This window comes from Antennarius striatus, chromosome 14 (genome assembly GCF_040054535.1).
Source record: "Antennarius striatus isolate MH-2024 chromosome 14, ASM4005453v1, whole genome shotgun sequence".
Lineage (NCBI taxonomy): Eukaryota > Metazoa > Chordata > Actinopteri > Lophiiformes > Antennariidae > Antennarius > Antennarius striatus.
In genome coordinates this window covers 493,752-514,196 of record NC_090789.1, presented here as the reverse complement: position 1 = coordinate 514,196, position 20,445 = coordinate 493,752, and the positions used below count along the sequence as shown (strand labels likewise).

Sequence of the window (20,445 nt, the reverse complement as noted above, 5' to 3'; positions counted from 1 at the left end):
TGGAGGTTCTGATTGGAACGTTCACGCACTTTGCTGAGTCATGCTGAGTCATGCTGAGTCATGCTGAGTCATGCTGAGTCATGCTGAGTCATGCTGAGTCATGCTGAGTCATGCTGAGTCATTCCAGTTCTAGTGATGGTTTTCAGGTTTTGTGACTGGAACTAAAATGGGTTCTAATTAGCATCTGATCCTAATTAGCTTCAGATGCTAATCAGATTGTTTATGAGCGTTTTGTTTGCAGTCATCAATAAATGGAGTCGGGTTCTTCATCCTCAGGGGGCAGAACCTCCTCCTCCATGTCGTCATGTAGCCCCTGAGCTGAAGGTGTTAGCATGTCGGCTAACGACCTGCTAGTGCTAGCACGCGACCTAGCATTTCTTCTTCCTCCGTCGTTTCCTCAGAGCTTCTGTTCCACGTCTCGTCGCCGCCGCCATGAATGGATTGATTGAATCACAGAAGCGACACATCTTCCTCCAGACTCCTCCTCCTAGTTATTAGTTTTTAATTAGACTCAATTATTGATTTTTGTTTATTAGTTATAGTTTATTCAGATTTATTCATTTGTTATTCATTTATTTTCAGATATTGATATTGATTACCTATTTTTCAGAAACATATTTTTTATTTGTCGTTGTCTTGACGACGGTCATCGTCTGGTCCCGCCCTATGGGTGGAGCCTATCCCAGCTGGCTCCGTACGGGAGGTGGGGTTTACCCTGGACGCGTCGCCAGTTTGCAGATTTTGATATTTGTCATTGATTTATTTTTCAGTGTTCCAGTTGAATCCAGTTCAACTCTTCACATCCCAGACTGTTGCCACGGCGATCACTTTTGTCCCACCTCCTCTGACATTTTGACCAATGGCAGGAGAGCATTCAGATCTGTACAAACGCCTGTCGTGTTTATGAGCTTCTGCCCACCCGGGCCCCTTCAGCTGTAAGGTGGGCTGAGGGCAGGTCGAGGTGACCTTTGACCCCTGACCCCCCATGAACCTGAACACATCACGTGTGTCGGTCGGATGCGAGTCGTGCTCCGGTGGAACCGGTTTGAACTGGTCGGCCGTGTCTGCAGGTGTTGTTTGTGATGCTGTGGGGGGTAAGGGGGGGGGGGCGAGGAGGACGGAGGGGTGGGGGGGGGCGAGGAGGACAGAGGGGTGGGGGGGGCGAGGAGGACGGAGGGGTGGGGGGGGGCGAGGAGGACGGAGGGGTGGGGGGGGCGAGGAGGACGGAGGGGTGGGGGGGGGCGAGGAGGACGGAGGGGTGGGGGGGGCTCCAGTCCTGTGTCATCAGGATTCTTCTCTCGTCTCTTTTCAGACGCTTCTCAGGTCGATATTCAACAAAAACATCAAACAGAACCAACGCCGTTCAGCAGCCTCTGAGCGTTTAGAACGTCTAGAACATTTAGAACGTTTAAAATGTTTAGAACGTTTAGAACGTTTAAAATGTTTAGAACGTTTAGAACATTTAAAATGTTTAGAACGTTTAGAACATTTAAAATGTTTAGAACATTTAGAACGTTTAAAATGTTTAGAAGGTTTAGAATGTTTAGAACATTTAAAATGTTTAGAACATTTAGAACGTTTAAAATGTTTAGAATGTTTAGAACGTTTAGAACATTTAAAATGTTTAGAACTTTAGAACATTTAAAATGTTTAGAACGTTTAGAACATTTAAAATATTTAGAATGTTGAGAACATTTAAAATGTTTAGAACGTTTAGAACATTTAAACTGTTTAGAACGTTTAAAACATTTAAAATGTTTAGAACGTTTAGAACATTTAGAACATTTAAAATGTTTAGAACATTTAGAACATTTAAAAAGTTTACAACGATTAGGACGTATAGAACATTTAGAATGTTTAGAACATTTAAAATGTTTACAACAATTAGAAAGTATAGAACATTTAAAATGTTTAGAACGTTTAGAACGTTTAAAATGTTTAGACCATTTCGAACATTTAGAACTTTGAGAACACTTAGAACACTCCAATCTTTTTTCTTTTACCTTATATGGACGCAGAAAACTCACCTGTCTGTTTGGCTCCGCCCACAGGTACTTCACCAACATCTCCATAGGTGGGCGGGACTACTCATTCAACAGCGACGGCTACCTGTCCAAACCCCTGCTGGACGTCATCTCCTACACCAATGGGAGGGGCTGGGAGGAGGTCAGTAGCACGCTAGCTGCTAACCACCGTCATGCTAGCTCATCAGACATGCTAGCTGCTAGCCACTGTCATGCTAGCTCATCAGACATGCTAGCTGCTAGCCACTCTCATGCTAGCTCATCGGACATGCTAGCTGCTAGCCACTCTCATGCTAGCTCGTCGTTGTCTCAGTGAACCAGACGTCCCTCCCTTGTCAGCTAGCGTTAGCTTCCTGCCCTCCCCCACCCGTTGGCGCCGTGTGCAGAGACTCAGCAGATTGGAGGTCTCTGGGTCGCTTCCTCTCATTATGTCGTCAATGAGGTCCGTTAGCGGCGAGCCATTAGCGGGGGCCAACTCAAGGACGACGACCACGCAGGGGGGGGGGCGTGTCCTTGTCTCTGATGGAGCGTCGTCGTTTATGATTTCCACATTAAGAAGGCGGACCCCCACGTGACCCCGACCCCGCAGCAGCTATCGAACCGTCCAATCAGGCGCTGCCTCAAACAGGAAGAAGTCCTGAAAAATAAAAAAACTGCCTTTGAGCATTAAGGGGCTTTTATTTTGAAGTGCCGCCTCATTGATCAGAACTCATTGATCGTTCATTTTTAGCTGACACGCTTCAGCGAAGTCATAAAGTTTTGTGAAACTATTGATCGTCCTCGGGGGCGTGGCCAGATTTATGGTAATGACTCATCAGAGGACAAACTGCCAGAAGGTTAAAGTTTATTTAATTTTTAAATTGACGATCTCTGTAACCTGAAACACCTCCTACAATTCCCAGAATGCATCTGTCCTCCGGTCCTCCAGCGGGATTGTCCTCTTGACTGACAGCAGCTCTTTGGCCCCATTAGTATTGACAGGAGCACAAATCAGACCATTGATCCTGCATTGCATTCTGGGAAACGGGAACGTTACGGTCATGATGGGTTATTGATTATCGATCGGCCTTGGACTCGCTCCAATCCCAGCATCCTCAGCGTGGAGAAAACACTAAAATACATCAGAAGCTTTGCATTCAGATCCTGCAGTGTGTCATCGCCATGGCAACAGCTCCTGCCATCGGCGCTGACCTCCGACTCGTTTGTAGCCAGGGCGACGGAGTGTGTGTGTGTGTGTGTGTGTGTGTGTGTGTGTGTGTGTGTGTGTGTGTGTGTGTGTGTGTGTGTGTGTGTGTGTGTGTGTGTGTGCGTCGCTACAGGTGACCGATCTGCGATTTGTCCGACGACCCTTGAATGCATCACAAAGAGATCGGCATGTTGTTACGGCGACTCAAACGCGCCGCGCTCTGATTGGCTACCTGTGGACTGAGCCGTGTGTGTGTCCAGGTGGGCTGGTGGGAGAACGGACACCTGCGGCTGCGCTACCACCCCTGGTCGCGCTACGGCTCCTTCCTGAAGCCGCTGGACGACGCCCAGCACCTGCGGGTCGTCACTCTGGAGGAGCGGCCCTTCGTCATCGTGGAGCCGGCCGACCCCGGGACCAGCTCCTGCATCCGGGACTCGGTGCCCTGCAGGATGCCCTTCAACAGCAGGTACAGGCCTCCGATTGGTCGCTTTGCCGTCGCCGTCCGTCCGTCTTCCGCCCCCGCCCTCACCTGTGCTCCCCCCCAGCCTGGTGGTGGAGTCCTCCGGTCCCATGAAGCATTGCTGCAAAGGCTTCTGCATCGACGTGCTGAAGCGTCTGGCCAAGATCGTGGGCTTCACCTACGACCTCTACCTGGTGACCAACGGGCGGCACGGCAAGAACATCGACGGGGAGTGGAACGGCATGGTGGGGGAGGTGGGTGTGTCCTGATGGGGTGGGAGTGTCCAGATAGGTGTGGGTGTGTCCTGATGGGGTGGGAGTGTCCCCAACATGTGGGTGTGTCCAGACTGATGTGGGTGTGTCCCCAACACGTGTGTCCCGGCAGGTGTGGGTGTGTCCTTGATGACGTGTGGATGTGTCCCCTGAAATGTGGGTGTGGCCCCGATGCATGTGGGTGTGTCCCTGATGCATTGTGGGTATTCACCTGACCCCATTCATCTGTGATCATCTGTCCAGCACCGTCAGACCTTCATTGGATGGAGCAGTGCATGCTGGGGGTTGTAGTTTTACTACTTGTAAAAACGGTTCTTGTGTCTGGACCTGAACTCTGGTTTCCCCATGGGAACGAATCCGTCTGCATCCGACCTGCATCCGATCACAGACGCTCTACAACAGCAGGAGGTCCTCAAACGCGTCGTGACCTCCTGTGTTTGGATCCTCGTTTCTCTTTTGCTTCTGTTGTTGAGAACGTCGGTTTGAGTCCAACGCGCCGAGAAAATCTGTTGTCCTCTAAAACCAGAGGAAAGATTGTGTGTGTGTGTGTGTGTGTGTGTGTGTGTGTGTGTGTGTGTGTGTGTGTGTGTGTGTGTGTGTGTGTGTGTGTGTGTGTGTGTGTGTGTGTGTGTGTGTGTGTGTGTGTGTGTGTGTGTGTATGTGTGTGTGTATGTGTGTGTGAGATGACGCCAGCCCCCCCTGGTGGCTGGATTGATCAGCGGTTGAACATGCAGTCAGAAGGCGATGCTAACGGTCGCTAACGGTTTGCATTGGATGACAGAACGTTGAGTCTTTCAGCTCTCATCTGCTCATGCTCACAGATGGACCTGAAACATCCAACAATTCAGAATGCCTGCAACCATCCGACGACACCGTTGTGATGTCGTTTGCCAGGCAGCACTATCATAAAGCTAGCATAAAGCTAGCATAAAGCTAACCAAATGAAACATTTTCTATCTTTACTCACCAGTTTTGCTAAAACTGAATTTTATTTTATATATTTTCTACATTTCCTCGTTAGCTGCTAGCCATTAGCTGCTAGCCATTAGCTGCTAGCCATTAGCTGCTAGCCATTAGCTGCTAGCCATTAGCTGACCTCCGTTCATCATGACACGTCTGGAGGTCGTTTCAGGCGTCACCGGTCCAGGACGACTTATCGGGTCGTGACTTCAGGAACCACAAGGCCTTTTGGCTTCAGAGGTTCTGGGCGGGTTAGGCCCCGCCCCCCGGTGTCAGTCGCTAACGCTGCAAATCCCTTCACTTCCTCTGCCGTCCTTATGAAGCTTCATAGCAGGTCGAGTACTACAGACGTGCGTTAACTCAAAGAGAAGCAGGAGGCTGACGGACGTCTTGTCTTGCAGGTGGTGTCCAACAGGGCCGACATGGCCATCGGTTCCCTCACCATCAACGAGGAGAGGTCAGAGGTCGTGGAGTTCTCCGTTCCCTTCGTAGAGACCGGCATCAGCGTCATGGTTTCCCGTAGCAACGGAACCGTCTCCCCGTCAGCGTTCCTCGGTGAGTCACTGTCCCGGGGTCAAAGGTCACGTTAAGGGAGTTAAGGGAGTGAAGACATAAGAACATGTGAGCAAACGGTGTCCAACTGTCCCCCGTGAGTCCTTCCTGTTGGAGGACGTGCTGATTGGCTGATTGTCGTTCGACTCGTTCGCTCGGCGGCAGCCATCCAGAGATGCCCCCCCCCCCTCGACCGGTGGCTTACGTAACCCCGGCAGCGATCCGGTTCTGTGAAGGCCTTTTGTTCTGCGCTTGAAAAGCTCCGTCAGATCAGAGCCGGACTTCAGATTTAATATTCAGGAGATGCAAATGAGCTCCGGCAGAGAAGCAGCGCCCTGAAAGGAACGCTGGCCTCTCCTCAGATAACACCCCCCATTTATTAATGTCCTCCACAAGTTCTTTATGCATCAGAGCAAGAAGAGACGGAGGAGGGACAGAAACTAAAAGGACAAAGGACAAAATTTAAAAGGAAGGAGTGAAGGACAGATTCTGGACGGAAAAATTACCCCCTGAGTCAAAGAGATCCACTCGAGTCGTGTCGCCGGGGGGCGGGTGAGGATCGGCTGGGGACCAGTAGGACCAGCAGGAAAGGAACAGAACCTGCAGTACCACCAGTTACCATCAGGGGCAGTATAGACCTGCAGTACCACCAGTTACCATCAGGGGCAGTATAGACCTGTAGTACCACCAGTTACCATCAGGGGCAGTATAGACCTGTAGTACCACCAGTTACCATCAGGGGCAGTATAGACCTGTAGTACCACCAGTTACCATCAGGGGCAGTATAGACCTGTAGTACCACCAGTTACCATCAGGGGCAGTATAGACCTGTAGTACCACCAGTTACCATCAGGGGCAGTATAGACCTGTAGTACCACCAGTTACCATCACGGGCAGTATAGACCTGTAGTACCACCAGTTACCATCAGGGGCAGTATAGACCTGTAGTACCACCAGTTACCATCAGGGGCAGTAGAGACCTGCAGTACCACCAGTTACCATCAGGGGCAGTATAGACCTGCAGTACCACCAGTTACCATCAGGGGCAGTATAGACCTGTAGTACCACCAGTTACCATCAGGGGCAGTATAGACCTGTAGTACCACCAGTTACCATCAGGGGCAGTATACCCCTGTAGTACCACCAGTTACCATCAGGGGAAGTATAGACCTGTAGTACCACCAGTTACCATCAGGGGCAGTATAGACCTGTAGTACCACCAGTTACCATCAGGGGCAGTATAGACCTGTAGTACCACCAGTTACCATCAGGGGCAGTATAGACCTGTAGTACCACCAGTTACCATCAGGAGCAGTATAGACCTGTAGTGTGTGTGTGTGTGTGTGTGTGTGTGTGTGTGTGTGTGTGTGTGTGTGTGTGTGTGTGTGTGTGTGTGTGTGTGTGTGTGTGTGTGTGTGTGTGTGTGTGTGTGTGTGTGTTGCAGAGCCCTACAGCCCGGCGGTCTGGGTGATGATGTTCGTCATGTGCCTGTCGGTCGTGGCCGTCACCGTCTTCATCTTCGAGTTCTTCAGCCCGGTCGGCTACAACCGCAGCCTGCAGAGCGCCAAGAGTAAGACCGGCCAATCACACGCCGCCGCCGCCCACCGCCGCCACAGGGCCGGCTCTGTTGATTGGTCGGTGTTCCCTGGGACTAACCGGATCCTGTTCTTGTTCCGTCAGAATCCGGCGGGTCCAAGTTCACCATCGGGAAGTCGGTCTGGCTGCTGTGGGCGCTGGTCTTCAACAACTCTGTTCCTGTGGAGAACCCCCGAGGAACCACCAGCAAGATCATGGTGACCCCCCGACACGACCCCCCAGAGCCGCTAAGACCACTGGAACCCGCTACAACAACTAGAACCCCTAGAACCTAGTGGAACCTTTAGAACCCCTAGTACCGGATCCCAGCTGGCCTCAGTGGAGCCACCAGACCTCTAGAAGATCAAGGATGAAACACCTGGTTCTATTCCCTGGTTCTAGTCCCTGGTTCTGGTCCCTGGTTCTAGTCCCTGGTTCTGGTCCCTGGTTCTAGTCGCTGGTTCTAGATCCTGGTTCTAGTCCCTGGTTCTAGTCCCTGGTTCTAGTCCCTGGTTCTAGTCCCTGGTTCTAGTCCCTGGTTCTAGTCCCTGGTTCTGGTCCCTGGTTCTAGTCCCTGGTTCTAGTCGCTGGTTCTAGTCCCTGGTTCTAGTCCCTGGTTCTAGTCCCTGGTTCTAGTCACTGGTTCTAGTCCCTGGTTCTAGTCACTGGTTCTAGTCCCTGGTTCTAGTCCCTGGTTCTATTCACTGGTTCTAGTCCCTGGTTCTAGTCCCTGGTTCTGGTCCCTGGTTCTAGTCCCTGGTTCTGGTCCCTGGTTCTAGTCGCTGGTTCTACATCCTGGTTCTAGTCCCTGGTTCTAGTCCCTGGTTCTAGTCGCTGGTTCTAGTCCCTGGTTCTAGTCCCTGGTTCTAGTCCCTGGTTCTAGTCCCTGGTTCTGGTCCCTGGTTCTAGTCCCTGGTTCTAGTCGCTGGTTCTAGTCCCTGGTTCTAGTCCCTGGTTCTAGTCCCTGGTTCTAGTCACTGGTTCTAGTCCCTGGTTCTATTCACTGGTTCTAGTCCCTGGTTCTAGTCCCTGGTTCTATTCACTGGTTCTAGTCCCTGGTTCTAGTCCCTGGTTCTAGTCCCTGGTTCTAGTCCCTGGTTCTAGTCACTGGTTCTAGTACCTGGTTCTAGACACTGGTTCTAGTCCCTGGTTCTAGTCCCTGGTTCTAGTCACTGGTTCTAGTCCCTGGTTCTAGTCCCTGGTTCTAGTCCCTGGTTCTAGTCACTGGTTCTAGTCCCTGGTTCTAGTCACTGGTTCTAGTCCCTGGTTCTAGTCACTGGTTCTAGTACCTGGTTCTAGACACTGGTTCTAGTCCCTGGTTCTAGTCCCTGGTTCTAGTCCCTGGTTCTAGTCACTGGTTCTAGTCCCTGGTTCTAGTCGCTGGTTCTAGTCCCTGGTTCTAGTCGCTGGTTCTAGTCCCTGGTTCGAGACACTGGTTCTAGTCGCTGGTTCTAGTCCCTGGTTCTAGTCCCTGGTTCTAGTCCCTGGTTCTAGATCCTGGTTCTAGTCCCTGGTTCTAGTCCCTGTTTCTAGTCGCTGGTTCTAGTCCCTGGTTCTAGTCCCTGGTTCTAGTCGCTGGTTCTAGTCCCTGGTTCGAGACACTGGTTCTAGTCGCTGGTTCTAGTCCCTGGTTCTGGTCCCTGGTTCTAGTCCCTGGTTCTAGATCCTGGTTCTAGTCACTGGTTCTATTCACTGGTTCTAGTCCCTGGTTCTAGTCCCTGGTTCTAGTCCCTGGTTCTAGTCCCTGGTTCTAGTCCCTGGTTCTAGACACTGGTTCTAGTCCCTGGTTCTAGTCCCTGGTTCTAGTCACTGGTTCTAGTCCCTGGTTCTAGTCGCTGGTTCTAGTCGCTGGTTCTAGTCCCTGGTTCTGGTCCCTGGTTCTAGTCCCTGGTTCTAGATCCTGGTTCTAGTCCCTGGTTCTAGTCGCTGGTTCTAGTCCCTGGTTCTAGTCCCTGGTTCTAGTCCCTGGTTCTAGATCCTGGTTCTAGTCCCTGGTTCTAGTCCCTGTTTCTAGTCCCTGGTTCTAGTCCCTGGTTCTAGTCCCTGGTTCTGGTCCCTGCTTCTAGTCCCTGGTTCTAGTCCCTGGTTCTAGTCCCTGGTTCTAGTCCCTGGTTCTGGTCCCTGCTTCTAGTCCCTGGTTCTAGTCCCTGGTTCTAGTCGCTGGTTCTAGTCCCTGGTTCTAGTCCCTGGTTCTAGTCGCTGGTTCTAGTCCCTGGTTCGAGACACTGGTTCTAGTCGCTGGTTCTAGTCCCTGGTTCTGGTCCCTGGTTCTAGTCCCTGGTTCTAGATCCTGGTTCTAGTCCCTGGTTCTAGTCCCTGTTTCTAGTCGCTGGTTCTAGTCCCTGGTTCTAGTCGCTGGTTCTAGTCCCTGGTTCGAGACACTGGTTCTAGTCGCTGGTTCTAGTCCCTGGTTCTGGTCCCTGGTTCTAGTCCCTGGTTCTAGATCCTGGTTCTAGTCACTGGTTCTATTCACTGGTTCTAGTCCCTGGTTCTAGTCCCTGGTTCTAGTCCCTGGTTCTAGTCCCTGGTTCTAGTCCCTGGTTCTAGACACTGGTTCTAGTCCCTGGTTCTAGTCCCTGGTTCTAGTCACTGGTTCTAGTCCCTGGTTCTAGTCGCTGGTTCTAGTCGCTGGTTCTAGTCCCTGGTTCGAGACACTGGTTCTAGTCGCTGGTTCTAGTCCCTGGTTCTGGTCCCTGGTTCTAGTCCCTGGTTCTAGATCCTGGTTCTAGTCCCTGGTTCTAGTCGCTGGTTCTAGTCCCTGGTTCTAGTCCCTGGTTCTAGTCCCTGGTTCTAGATCCTGGTTCTAGTCCCTGGTTCTAGTCCCTGTTTCTAGTCCCTGGTTCTAGTCCCTGGTTCTAGTCCCTGGTTCTGGTCCCTGCTTCTAGTCCCTGGTTCTAGTCCCTGGTTCTAGTCCCTGGTTCTAGTCCCTGGTTCTGGTCCCTGCTTCTAGTCCCTGGTTCTAGTCCCTGGTTCTAGTCGCTGGTTCTAGTCCCTGGTTCTAGTCCCTGGTTCTAGTAGCTCCTTACTGATATCTCCACCCCCCCACTGCTGTCCCCGCCCCCTGACTGCTGTCCCCGCCCCCTGACTACTGTCCCTGCCCCCTAACTGCTGTCTCCGCCCCCTGACTGCTGTCCCCGCCCCCAGGTGCTGGTGTGGGCGTTCTTCGCCGTCATCTTCCTGGCGTCCTACACGGCCAACCTGGCGGCCTTCATGATCCAGGAGGAGTACATCGACACCGTGTCGGGGCTGAGCGACAAGAAGGTGTGTCTGGGGGCGGGGCCGACCGCCGGAGGGGCGGGGGCGACACGGACCGCCGCAATAGAACCTCGCTCTGACTCCGCCCCCATGTTCTCCAGTTCCAGCACCCCACGGAGCAGTACCCCCCCCTGCGCTTCGGGACGGTTCCCAACGGCAGCACGGAGGAGAACATCCGCTCCAACTATCCCAGCATGCACCAGTACATGATCCGCAACAACCAGAAGGGCGTGGAGGAGGCCATCGACAACCTGAAGACCGGGTGAGGGGGGGGGGGGGCATCGACAACCTGAAGACCGGGTGAGGGGGGGGGGGGGCATCGACAACCTGAAGACCGGGTGAGGGGGGGGGGGGCATCGACAACCTGAAGACCGGGTGAGGGGGGGGGGGCATCGACAACCTGAAGACCGGGTGAGGGGGGGGGGGGGCATCGACAACCTGAAGACGGGGTGAGGGGGGGGGGGGCATCGACAACCTGAAGACGGGGTGAGGGGGGGGGGGGCATCGACAACCTGAAGACCGGGTGAGGGGGGGGGGGCATCGACAACCTGAAGACCACGTGAGGGGGGGGGGCATCGACAACCTGAAGACCGGGTGAGGGGGGGGGGGGGCATCGACAACCTGAAGACCGGGTGAGGGGGGGGGGGGGGGGCATCGACAACCTGAAGACCGGGTGAGGGGGGGGGGGGCATCGACAACCTGAAGACCGGGTGAGGGGGGGCCACCGTCAACCTGAAGACCGGGTGGGGGGGGGGGGCCATCGACAACCTGAAGACCGGGTGAGGGGGGGGGGGGATATCGACAACCTGAAGACCACGTGAGGGGGGGGGGGCATCGACAACCTGAAGACCGGGTGAGGGGGGGGGCATCGAAAACCTGAAGACCGGGTGAGGGGGGGCCACCGACAACCTGAAGACCGGGTGGGGGGGGGCCTCAGTAGTTATAACTGTTGTAGCTGCAGCCTCTGCAAGCTGGGGGGGTTGGGGGTTAGTGGGGGGGGGCAGCACTTGTAAATATTACATGCTAGCAGCCGCAGCGCTATGTGTGTGTGTGTGTGTGTGTGTGTGTGTGTGTGTGTGTGTGTGTGTGCGTGTGTGTCTGTGTGTGTGTGTGTGTGTGTGTGTGTGTGTGTGTGTGTGTGTGTGTGTGTGTGTGTGTGGACTGATCGACACAAAACACTGCTCATAAAATATGAAGAGGCTCACCGTGTTGGGGGGTCAGGGTGGGGGGCTGTACCGTGTTATTAAAACTCTCATGACCCCTCCTCCTCTGTGGGGTCAGTGACATCACTTCCTGCTTCTGCCCCCCCACAGGAAGCTGGATGCGTTCATCTACGACGCAGCGGTGCTGAACTACATGGCGAGGAAGGACGAGGGCTGCAAGGTGAGGAGCCAATGGGACACGCCTGTGCTCGGGTCGACGCCGTACTGAGGCATGATGGGATACGGACCCCCTAAACGCGTCTGTCTCCCCAGGTGATGACCATCGGCTCGGGGAAGGTGTTCGCCACCACGGGCTACGGCATTGCGCTGCACAAGAACTCCCGCTGGAAACGCCCACTGGACCTGGCGCTGCTGCAGCTGGTGGGCGACGGTGAGGGCGGGGCTATGCCGGCCAGGGGGAGGGGCTAGTGTGTCACTACTTCAGAGCTAATCACCTACTGACGTTAAGATGGTCTCTGGGTTTACTTTGTGCTTTTATTTTGAACGTTAAGTTTGGTTTCTACTTCCTGTCTTGGGGTCAATTGGCTCATGTCACCTGTCTGTCCTTAGCCCCTCCCCTATTCTATATGGGGGCGTGTCTACTCCGTCGTAGTTTGCCCCCCTAGCTTGAAACAGTCCAGGTCCACGCAGTGAAACAGTCCAGGTTCACGCGGTGAAACAGTCCAGGTCCACGCAGTGAAACAGTCCAGGTTCACACAAGGAAACAGTCCAGGTTCACACAGTGAAACAGTCCAGGTTCACACAGTGAAACAGTCCAGGTTCACCCAGTGAAACAGTCCAGGTTCACACAAGGAAACAGTCCAGGTTCACACAGTGAAACAGTCCAGGTCCACGCAGTGAAACAGTCCAGGTTCACACAGTGAAACAGTCCAGGTTCACACAGTGAAACAGTCCAGGTTCACGCAGTGAAACAGTCCAGGTTCACACAAGGAAACAGTCCAGGTTCACGCAGTGAAACAGTCCAGGTTCACACAGTGAAACAGTCCAGGTTCACGCAGTGAAACAGTCCAGGTTCACACGGTGAAACAGTCCAGGTTCACACAGTGAAACAGTCCAGGTTCACACAGTGAAACAGTCCAGGTTCACACAGTGAAACAGTCCAGGTTCACACAGTGAAACAGTCCAGGTTCACACAGTGAAACAGTCCAGGTTCACACGGTGAAACAGTCCAGGTTCACACGGTGAAACAGTCCAGGTTCACACAGTGAAACAGTCCAGGTTCACACAGTGAAACAGTCCAGGTTCACACAGTGAAACAGTCCAGGTTCACACAGTGAAACAGTCCAGGTTCACACAGTGAAACAGTCCAGGTTCACACAGTGAAACAGTCCAGGTTCACACAGTGAAACAGTCCGGGGTCAGGTTCCTTAAGGGGAGGAGCTTCGGTGGGTCGTGGGTGGAGCTCTGCCTTAATGTCAGGAATCGTTTTGGCGGCGGATGAAAGCAGCTGAGCTTGGCACGATTGATGCGTCAGGAGCGTTTGGCGCCCCGGTGGCTGCTGGGAAGACGATCACAGACGTGCGTCCAGGCGGCGCTCTGATGGGTTCTGATGCGGCACATTAATTAACCCCCAGGTCACTGTGAGCGCTGGGCGTCGTTTTCAGCGGACACGCATCCGATCCTCCAACAACTGATTAACACACGACCGGCGTCGCCACGGTGACTGATGTCAGACCGACTCAGCATCTTCAAACGTCTTCTGTAGACTCCTCTGCTTCCTTTCATGTGCTTTTATTTTGTAGCATCACTCAGGCCTGGGCCTTATTAAAGACTCTTAATTTGTAGGACCCGCCCCTTCCTGTGATGTCATGATTGTTTGTTTAATTCCCTCTTTCAGTCCCAACACACGAAGGTGATAACTGTTTATTCTTATTTCCATGGTTACATGGTGGGCGTGGCCTCATTTGATTTGTCTCCTGAGGTCAAGGTCAAGTTTTTTTAGATTTTATTTTGAAAACTTTTGTTTTGTCTATGAAATGCTTCAGGAAGAGGGGCGGAGCTTCTTCATGGTCTTCCCCTATAAGACTTCCTCTTCCTCCTCCTCCTCTTCCTCTTCCTCCTCTTCCTCTTTTTCCTCCTCTTCCTCTTCCTCCTCTTCCTCTTCCTCCTCCTCTTCCTCCTCCTCCTCTTCCTCCTCCTCCTCTTCCTTCTCCTCCTCTTCCTCCTCCTCTTCCTCCTCCTCCTCTTCCTCCTCCTCCTCCTCCTCCTCTTCCTCCTCCTCCTCTTCCTCCTCCTCCTCCTCCTCCTCCTCCTCTTCCTCCTCCTCAGATGAGATCGACATGCTGGAGCGTCTCTGGTTGTCGGGGATTTGCCACAACGATAAGATCGAGGTAGGACCCCCCCCCCCACCTGCTGTGTTGTTCCTCACCAGACGTGTGTGTTGACCTGTTGCCCCGCCCTCTGCCCCGCCCCTACCCCCCAGGTGATGAGCAGTAAGCTGGACATCGACAACATGGCGGGGGTGTTCTACATGCTGCTGGTGGCCATGGGGCTCAGCCTGCTGGTGTTCGCCTGGGAGCACCTGGTCTACTGGAAGCTGAGGCACTGCGTGCAGCGCTCGGGGGGGATGGACTTCCTGCTGGCGCTCAGCAGGGTGGGTGACCACAGCCCAGCCCCCTTGACCCCAACCCCACCCCCCTGATCCCCAGCCCTCAGCTCAAAGCGGAGATACGTTTGGGTCGGAACGTGTTTAACGGAATCAGAACCTGGAGTCACTAGAGGAGCTCCTCATGAATATTAATGAGGCTGATGCTATCAGGTGGAGGACGATAACAACTTAATGTTTTATTGGGGGGGGGGGTGACTCGGTTCTGGCACCAAACAAAGGATCAGGAGCCAAGAACCGGAGCGTGAGTAGAATCTACATCTGACCCCAAAGGAGAGGAACAGGGTCCAGCTCAGGTCCCGGGTCACACCTAAAGGATGGGAGGTCAGAGGCGGAGCTCTGGGTCCAGTTTGACCAGAGCTAACACAGGTTAGCAGTCTGCTGTCAGGCCATTTAGACTAAGGACACGCCCACAGGTATGACATCATCAATGAGCATCTTATCAGTTTGGACGACAAGGGTCTGGGTGTATACTGGTATATACTGGGTGTACATCTGTATATACAGGGTGTATACTGGTATATACCGAGTGTATGCTGGTGTATATTTGGTGTATACTGGTATATACTGGGTGTACATCTGTATATACAGGGTGTATACTGGTATATACCGAGTGTATGCTGGTGTATATTTGGTGTATACTGGTATATACTGGGTGTACACTGGGTATATACAGTGTGTATACTGGTATATACAGAGTGTATGCTGGTGTAGAGTGGGTGTATACTGGTATATACTGGGTGTACACTGGGTATATACAGTGTGTATACTGGTATATACAGAGTGTATGCTGGTGTATAGTGGGTGTATACTGGTATATACTGGGTGTACACTGGGTATATACAGTGTGTATACTGGTATATACAGTGTGTATGCTGGTGTATACAGCGTGTATGCTGGTGTACAGTGGGTGTATACTGGTATATACTGGGTGTACACTGGGTAAATACAGTGTGTATACTGGTATATACAGAGTGTATGCTGGTGTATAGTGGGTGTATACTGGTATATACTGGGTGTACACTGGGTATATACAGTGCCTCTGGTTGATCATTCCACCCCCCCGTATTCGGAGCGTTCCGACCCATTTTCCCGCTTGAGCGCCTCCTCTAATCTGCTGCCGTCCTCATTCCAGGAATCCAAACTCATTCCGTTGGGGGGGGGGGGGCTCCCAGGACGTTGGCTTCAGTCGCTACGGCTAGCCACTAACCCAATCAGGGCACGGCCCCGTTTCAATTTCACAGTCGCTGCCCCCCCGCCCTGGGGACGGCGATCGCCTCTATAGCATCGGTGCTGCAGCTGATTCATGTGTCCACGCTGACGTTATTACCCCCCACGCACCGCCCTCCCCAGGAGGCCCCACACATTCAGTCATTAAGATGCAACAGACGTGTGAAGCATCATGCAGCTCTGTGATTGGTCGGCTCCCAACAGAAATGTGTTGAACTGTAGTGTTGATTGATTCAGTGTAACGTGACTGAAGCTAAAGCTAATGCTAACGTGCTAGCCTTTTGGTTTGGTGGACATGTTGCTGATGAAGCAGCTAAAAATCGTTGCTTTGCTCTCATTGGTTGTGTGGAATCCTGTTGGTGAAAGCTCCGCCCTCCTGCAGCTGATTGGCTGTTGGCTGACTTAAAGATATAAAGGTAGTCAGTGGAGAGGATGGCTCCTCCTCCAGAAGCAATTTGAGGTCTGTAGATCTGTTTGGTCTGGATCTGGATCCACATCTGGATCGGGGTCTGATCCTAGATCCAGGTCTGGGTCCTGATCTGGGTATTAATCTGGATCTGCGTTTACAATTAAATCTGGCTCTGGATCCGGTTCTCATTCTGCATGTGGGTATGGGTTTAGATCTGGATCTGAGTCTTGGTCCTGATCTGAATCTGGATTTGGGTTTGGATATGGATGTGGATCTGTAATTAGATCCGGATCCGGTTTCTGATCTGGATCTGGTGCAGGTTAGTCGTGGACGTCATCAACTCGTTGCATCAAGCAGAGGTCACTTAGGGGCGTGGCATATTGAACTGCGTTTGTGTTCAGATGCCTTTAGCTCCTCCCCTTTCACATTTAGCCCCATCCCCTTTCACCTTTAGCCCCTCCCCTTACACCTTGAGCTCCTCCCCCCTCTTGATTGGGCGGCCCTGGCGTTGACCCCTCCTCTCTCTCTCCATCCAGGGGATGTACAGCTGCTGCCAGTTTGAGGACGAGACGACCCCGGGGGGCAGCAAAGGCTCCCTCCCCCAGTTCCACACCATGACCTCCATGACCTCCATGACCTCCATGCCGTCGGCCCCCCAGCAGCACCTGGTCACCGCTACCGTCAACAACACCACCGCCATCGCCATGGTGCAGCAGCAGCCCAAGCACCACCCGCAACAACAGGGGGGCCAGACCTACACCAGCCTGCTGCCAGGGTCGCCCCCCACCGCCGGACACTCGGCGATGGCCCTGGGGCCGTCCAACAGCCCCCTCCTGGAGGGGCCCATGCCCTGCTCCACCTTCTTCCCGCGGCACGATCGCAGACTGGCGGTGGTGGATCGCTGGAACCGGTCCAAGCCGGAGAAGGTCCTGGGCGGGGGGGGCGGGGGTGTCGTGGGTGTGGGGGGGATTGCGGGGGGCATCAGTGAGCTCCAGGCGCAGCAGCAGTACCAGCAGAACCTGGGGCAGCACTGGAACCTGCCGGCCGGTCTCGCCGGCGGCGACGCCGGATTGGACGAGTACAAGCGCTACTACGGCCCCATCGACCCGGAGGGGCTGGGAGCCCCGGATCAGCAGGGGGGGGGCTCCCAGCAGACCCCCAAAGCCAACTCCCGAGGCCCCAAAGCCTCGGGCATGCCACGCCTTCCTCCAAAAGCCCCGGGGCATTTCCCTAAGCCGCCCCCCCCGCTCCCGTCTTTCCCGCGGCGGCCCCCCTTCTGGCGGCGAGGAAGCCTTGTCCAGACCAGGAGGAAGAGCTCGGGGGGGCCTCTGTATGAAAACATACTCCCCCTGGGGAGGCGAGGGGGGGGGAGGTACGGAGCCGGCGATGGGGCGGGAAGGCGAGGACGCCACCCTCCCCCTCCCCCCCTGCCCGTCCCCCTTTCCTCCCCGACTCACACCCCCACGACTCCTCCCTCCCCATGCCGGTTCTACTCCTCCTGCTCCAGCGCCTCCTCCTCCTCCTCTTCCTCCACGTCGTCTTCGTCCTCATCCTCGTCCTCCGTGTCCCTGTCCCGGTCGGACTCCCCCTCCTCCATCTCCAGTGACTCCTCCTACAACTCCTCTCTCAGTTTCCGGTACCGGGCGGGGGGGTTCGCCATCGATGACGACTACGACTCTGACCTCCTCACCGAGGAGTCCAGCCTCCTGCTGGGGTCCCGGAGGAAGATCCGATCGCGCCGCATGTCGTCGCGCTCGCTGCCTTGTAGCCCACCGCCCCCGCCCATCCCGCCCCGCAAGCCCCGCCCACAGAGGGATTACGGCAGGGAGAGGCGGGGCAGCCAGCTGGCCCAGTTACAGGAGTGGTGGGCCTCCTGGGGCGACCGGGAGCGAGGAAGAGGAGAGGCGACGAGCTGGGGGGTCGATCGGGACGAGAAGAGGCACAACAAAGAGCGTGAACGCGAGAGGAGGAAGAGGAAGAAGGGAAGGAAGAAGAAGAAGAGGGAGGAGAGGGAGAGGGAACGGGAGCGCAAGAGACGCAAAACCAAGAAGAAACGCAAGAAGGAGGAAAAGATCCGGAAGAGAGAACGGAAGAGGTCGGAGCAGGAGGGGGGGGACGCGGAGAAACGGGACGACCTCAAGTCGGGAACGTCGGAATACCCGTCGTACCCCCCCCCACTGAGACGGGAGTCGTTTCGGAAAAAGAGCGAAAGCTCGATCAGAAGCTACGGGTGGAACATCCCGGGTGACGAGGAGATGAAGGAAAGAGAGGAGAAGGAGAGGGAGGATGGGGAGGACAGCCGGGGCAAAGACAGACACCACAGAAGAAGAAACAGCAAGCACTATCCGGGCGCTAGCGGTAAGCCTTCTTCATCTGTCAAGTTCTGGGGAGGGGCAAACCCACCCTCTGACATCATTCCATCTGCCTTTCTGCCCTTGTTGCCTGTTTCTAAAAGGAGGAAGAGCAAATGTTCCGACAGGGATGCTGTAGGGCTGGAAGGAGAGAGGAGGCCGTTGCTGGGACGCAGCGGGGGAGGCGAGGGGTTGTCCTTCCCCGAGTGGGAGTCCGAAGACGATTCCGATCCGGAGGGGAGGAAATCGGAGAGGGGGAAGAGGCACGGGGCAGGAAGGACCATCTCCAGCGAGGAGAGGGAACGCGACAAGGTTGTGGGGGTATATTCCGACGACGACGGATCTTCGGGGGAGTTTGGAAAGTTTGAAAGGTACTGGGACGACCACGACGGCAGGGCGGTCGGCGGGATCGGAGGGGGCGGGTGGTTTTTCAGCACCTACCCCTCCAGGGAGAAAGCCGGGAGCGTCAACAGCCGGGACGACCTGTTCCTGGAGCGGGGGGACAGGTGGGGGGCAGCGGAAAGCGCCTGGGGTTCCGGCGGAGGCGGCGGGGCACAAGGGGAGAGAAGTTGGGGATCGGGATCCCACTGGCCGCCTCCTTCCCTCACGCCACCGCCCCCCCGGCGATACTGGTCAGTGGACAAACTCCACATCCAAGATGAGAAGAAGAGTAAACGCAAGTACAAGGACAAGGGGCGAGGACACGCCTGCTCCTCTTGCCACTCCCCCAGGCGCCACCCACACCCCCACTCCCCCAAATGGGCCAGCGTCACCTCCAGAAGCCAGGAGACGCTCTACCAACACTGCCAGAGCTTCGTCGGTCCCCCCAAGCCCAAACACGACTCCTCTTCCTCCAAACTGGACCGCTCTCAGAATCCGTCCACATCCGGTAGCCAGTCCAACCTCGGCGTCCAGCGGACGCAGTGGACCGACCGGGACCGAGGACGGCAATCCCCCCCGTCTTCTACGCTCATACCCAACATGCCCCCATCGCTCCCAGCTCTTCCTGCACCACCTCCCTCGTCTCACCCCGTCCACGTTCCTCCCACGACCTCTTCCTCCTCCGTGTCCTCCCCTTCGGTGGTCTCCTCCACCCCGGGGGCCCCCCAGCCCTCGTCCATGGCTGCGGCCAGTGCCAAACTGCAGTACCAGAGGTTACGGTCCGTCCCCCAGCCCCAGAGGTTCCCTCAGTCTCCTCATTTACCCCTCAAAGCCAAGAGCCTTTGCTCGCGACGGGGCTCCGCCCATTTCTCCAGCGTGGAGAGCGAGGTCTGAAGTTCCCCGAGGTCCCACAAGGTGGCCCCCACGAAGGCCACCCAGGGTCAACAAGTCCGCCCAGTCCGCACTGAGCCTTTTCTTGAAGTTCTGCACAAACAAACTTAACAAAAAGCCAAACAACCCTGGCATGGGGGGGTCAGGTGAGGGTGGGGGAGGGTCAGGTTAGGGTGGGGGAGGGTCAGGTTAGGGTGGGGGGGTTTCATTCCTATCAGTATGTGAAAGACTCCAACCAGCAACAACTCCAATGTGAACTGGGTTCCACTCAAAGAACGTCATACTGAGGCAATCCGTGGCTTCAGACACGGAAGCAGTTTGTACGGAACCTTTTCGTAACGCTCTGAGGGCTCAGGAACTTTCGTACTGTACCCCCCGCCCCACCCCCCCGCTCTCAGAAGCCTCTACCTGACTCTAACGTTCTTACTTTCCCCACCTGTCATCTGTTCTTCTGAACGAACTGTTTACACCTAGCAGAACTGTGACGCCATCACATCCATCGTGTGCGATCGACAACGTCTTGTTTCGGGGGTGGGGGGTGAGAACCGCCTCGTCTCTCCGTGCCCCCCCCACGTCTCTTTTGTTCCATGGCTCCTCTCCTTTCCCCCCTCGATGGGATTATTCTGTGTGCTTTTATGTGTTGGTATTCTTGACAACAGGGTCCGTCAGCCGCGTCTGACAAACTGAACCTCGCCATCCGTCCCGCGTTAGCTGCGTTAGCCGCATTAGCGGCTTAGCTTCTGCTTTTCATCGCCTCCCAGAACCCTGCATCCGATCCGCTCATCAGTTCTCTTTCTTCAGTAGTACATCACCCCCCACTCCGCTTTGAAGCCTTTCTTTTACCTCTTCGTCGTCGTTCTTCATCCGTCACGTCCCATCCGACTCCAGCTGCACATGAAACGCTCCACGACGTACGACGACAGATGCCGCATCGGTCCCTTCCTGTGAATGTACAATCAACCGCCGACGAGCGCGCCGCAGCGACCGTTAGCATGGTTAGCATGCGTGGTTGGATGCGAAGGTCGTACCGTAAACACAACGTTCAACCCCATTTGCCTAACATCAAGCAAA

General features: G+C 54.7%; 1 protein-coding gene across 2 annotated transcripts in view; it reads left to right on the top strand.

The window, feature by feature from the left end:
* Positions 1-19,496, top strand: part of grin2da (glutamate receptor, ionotropic, N-methyl D-aspartate 2D, a) — a 40,041-nt gene extending 20,545 nt beyond the window's left edge. Inside the window, exons 6-19 of one of the 2 annotated variants that reach the window (XM_068332831.1) lie at positions 2,052-2,166; positions 3,471-3,676; positions 3,756-3,924; positions 5,304-5,457; positions 6,899-7,024; positions 7,135-7,247; positions 10,174-10,290; positions 10,386-10,546; positions 11,598-11,667; positions 11,760-11,877; positions 13,776-13,837; positions 13,930-14,100; positions 16,288-18,109; positions 18,207-18,379. In XM_068332831.1, coding sequence (XP_068188932.1) covers positions 2,052-2,166; positions 3,471-3,676; positions 3,756-3,924; positions 5,304-5,457; positions 6,899-7,024; positions 7,135-7,247; positions 10,174-10,290; positions 10,386-10,546; positions 11,598-11,667; positions 11,760-11,877; positions 13,776-13,837; positions 13,930-14,100; positions 16,288-18,109; positions 18,207-18,241 — 3,439 coding nt within the window. In that variant the 3' untranslated portion in view covers positions 18,242-18,379. Of the gene's footprint in view, positions 1-2,051; positions 2,167-3,470; positions 3,677-3,755; positions 3,925-5,303; positions 5,458-6,898; positions 7,025-7,134; positions 7,248-10,173; positions 10,291-10,385; positions 10,547-11,597; positions 11,668-11,759; positions 11,878-13,775; positions 13,838-13,929; positions 14,101-16,287 lie in introns of both variants that reach the window. The other variant, XM_068332829.1, reaches the window with a different exon arrangement.
* Positions 19,497-20,445: the final 949 nt, after the last annotated feature.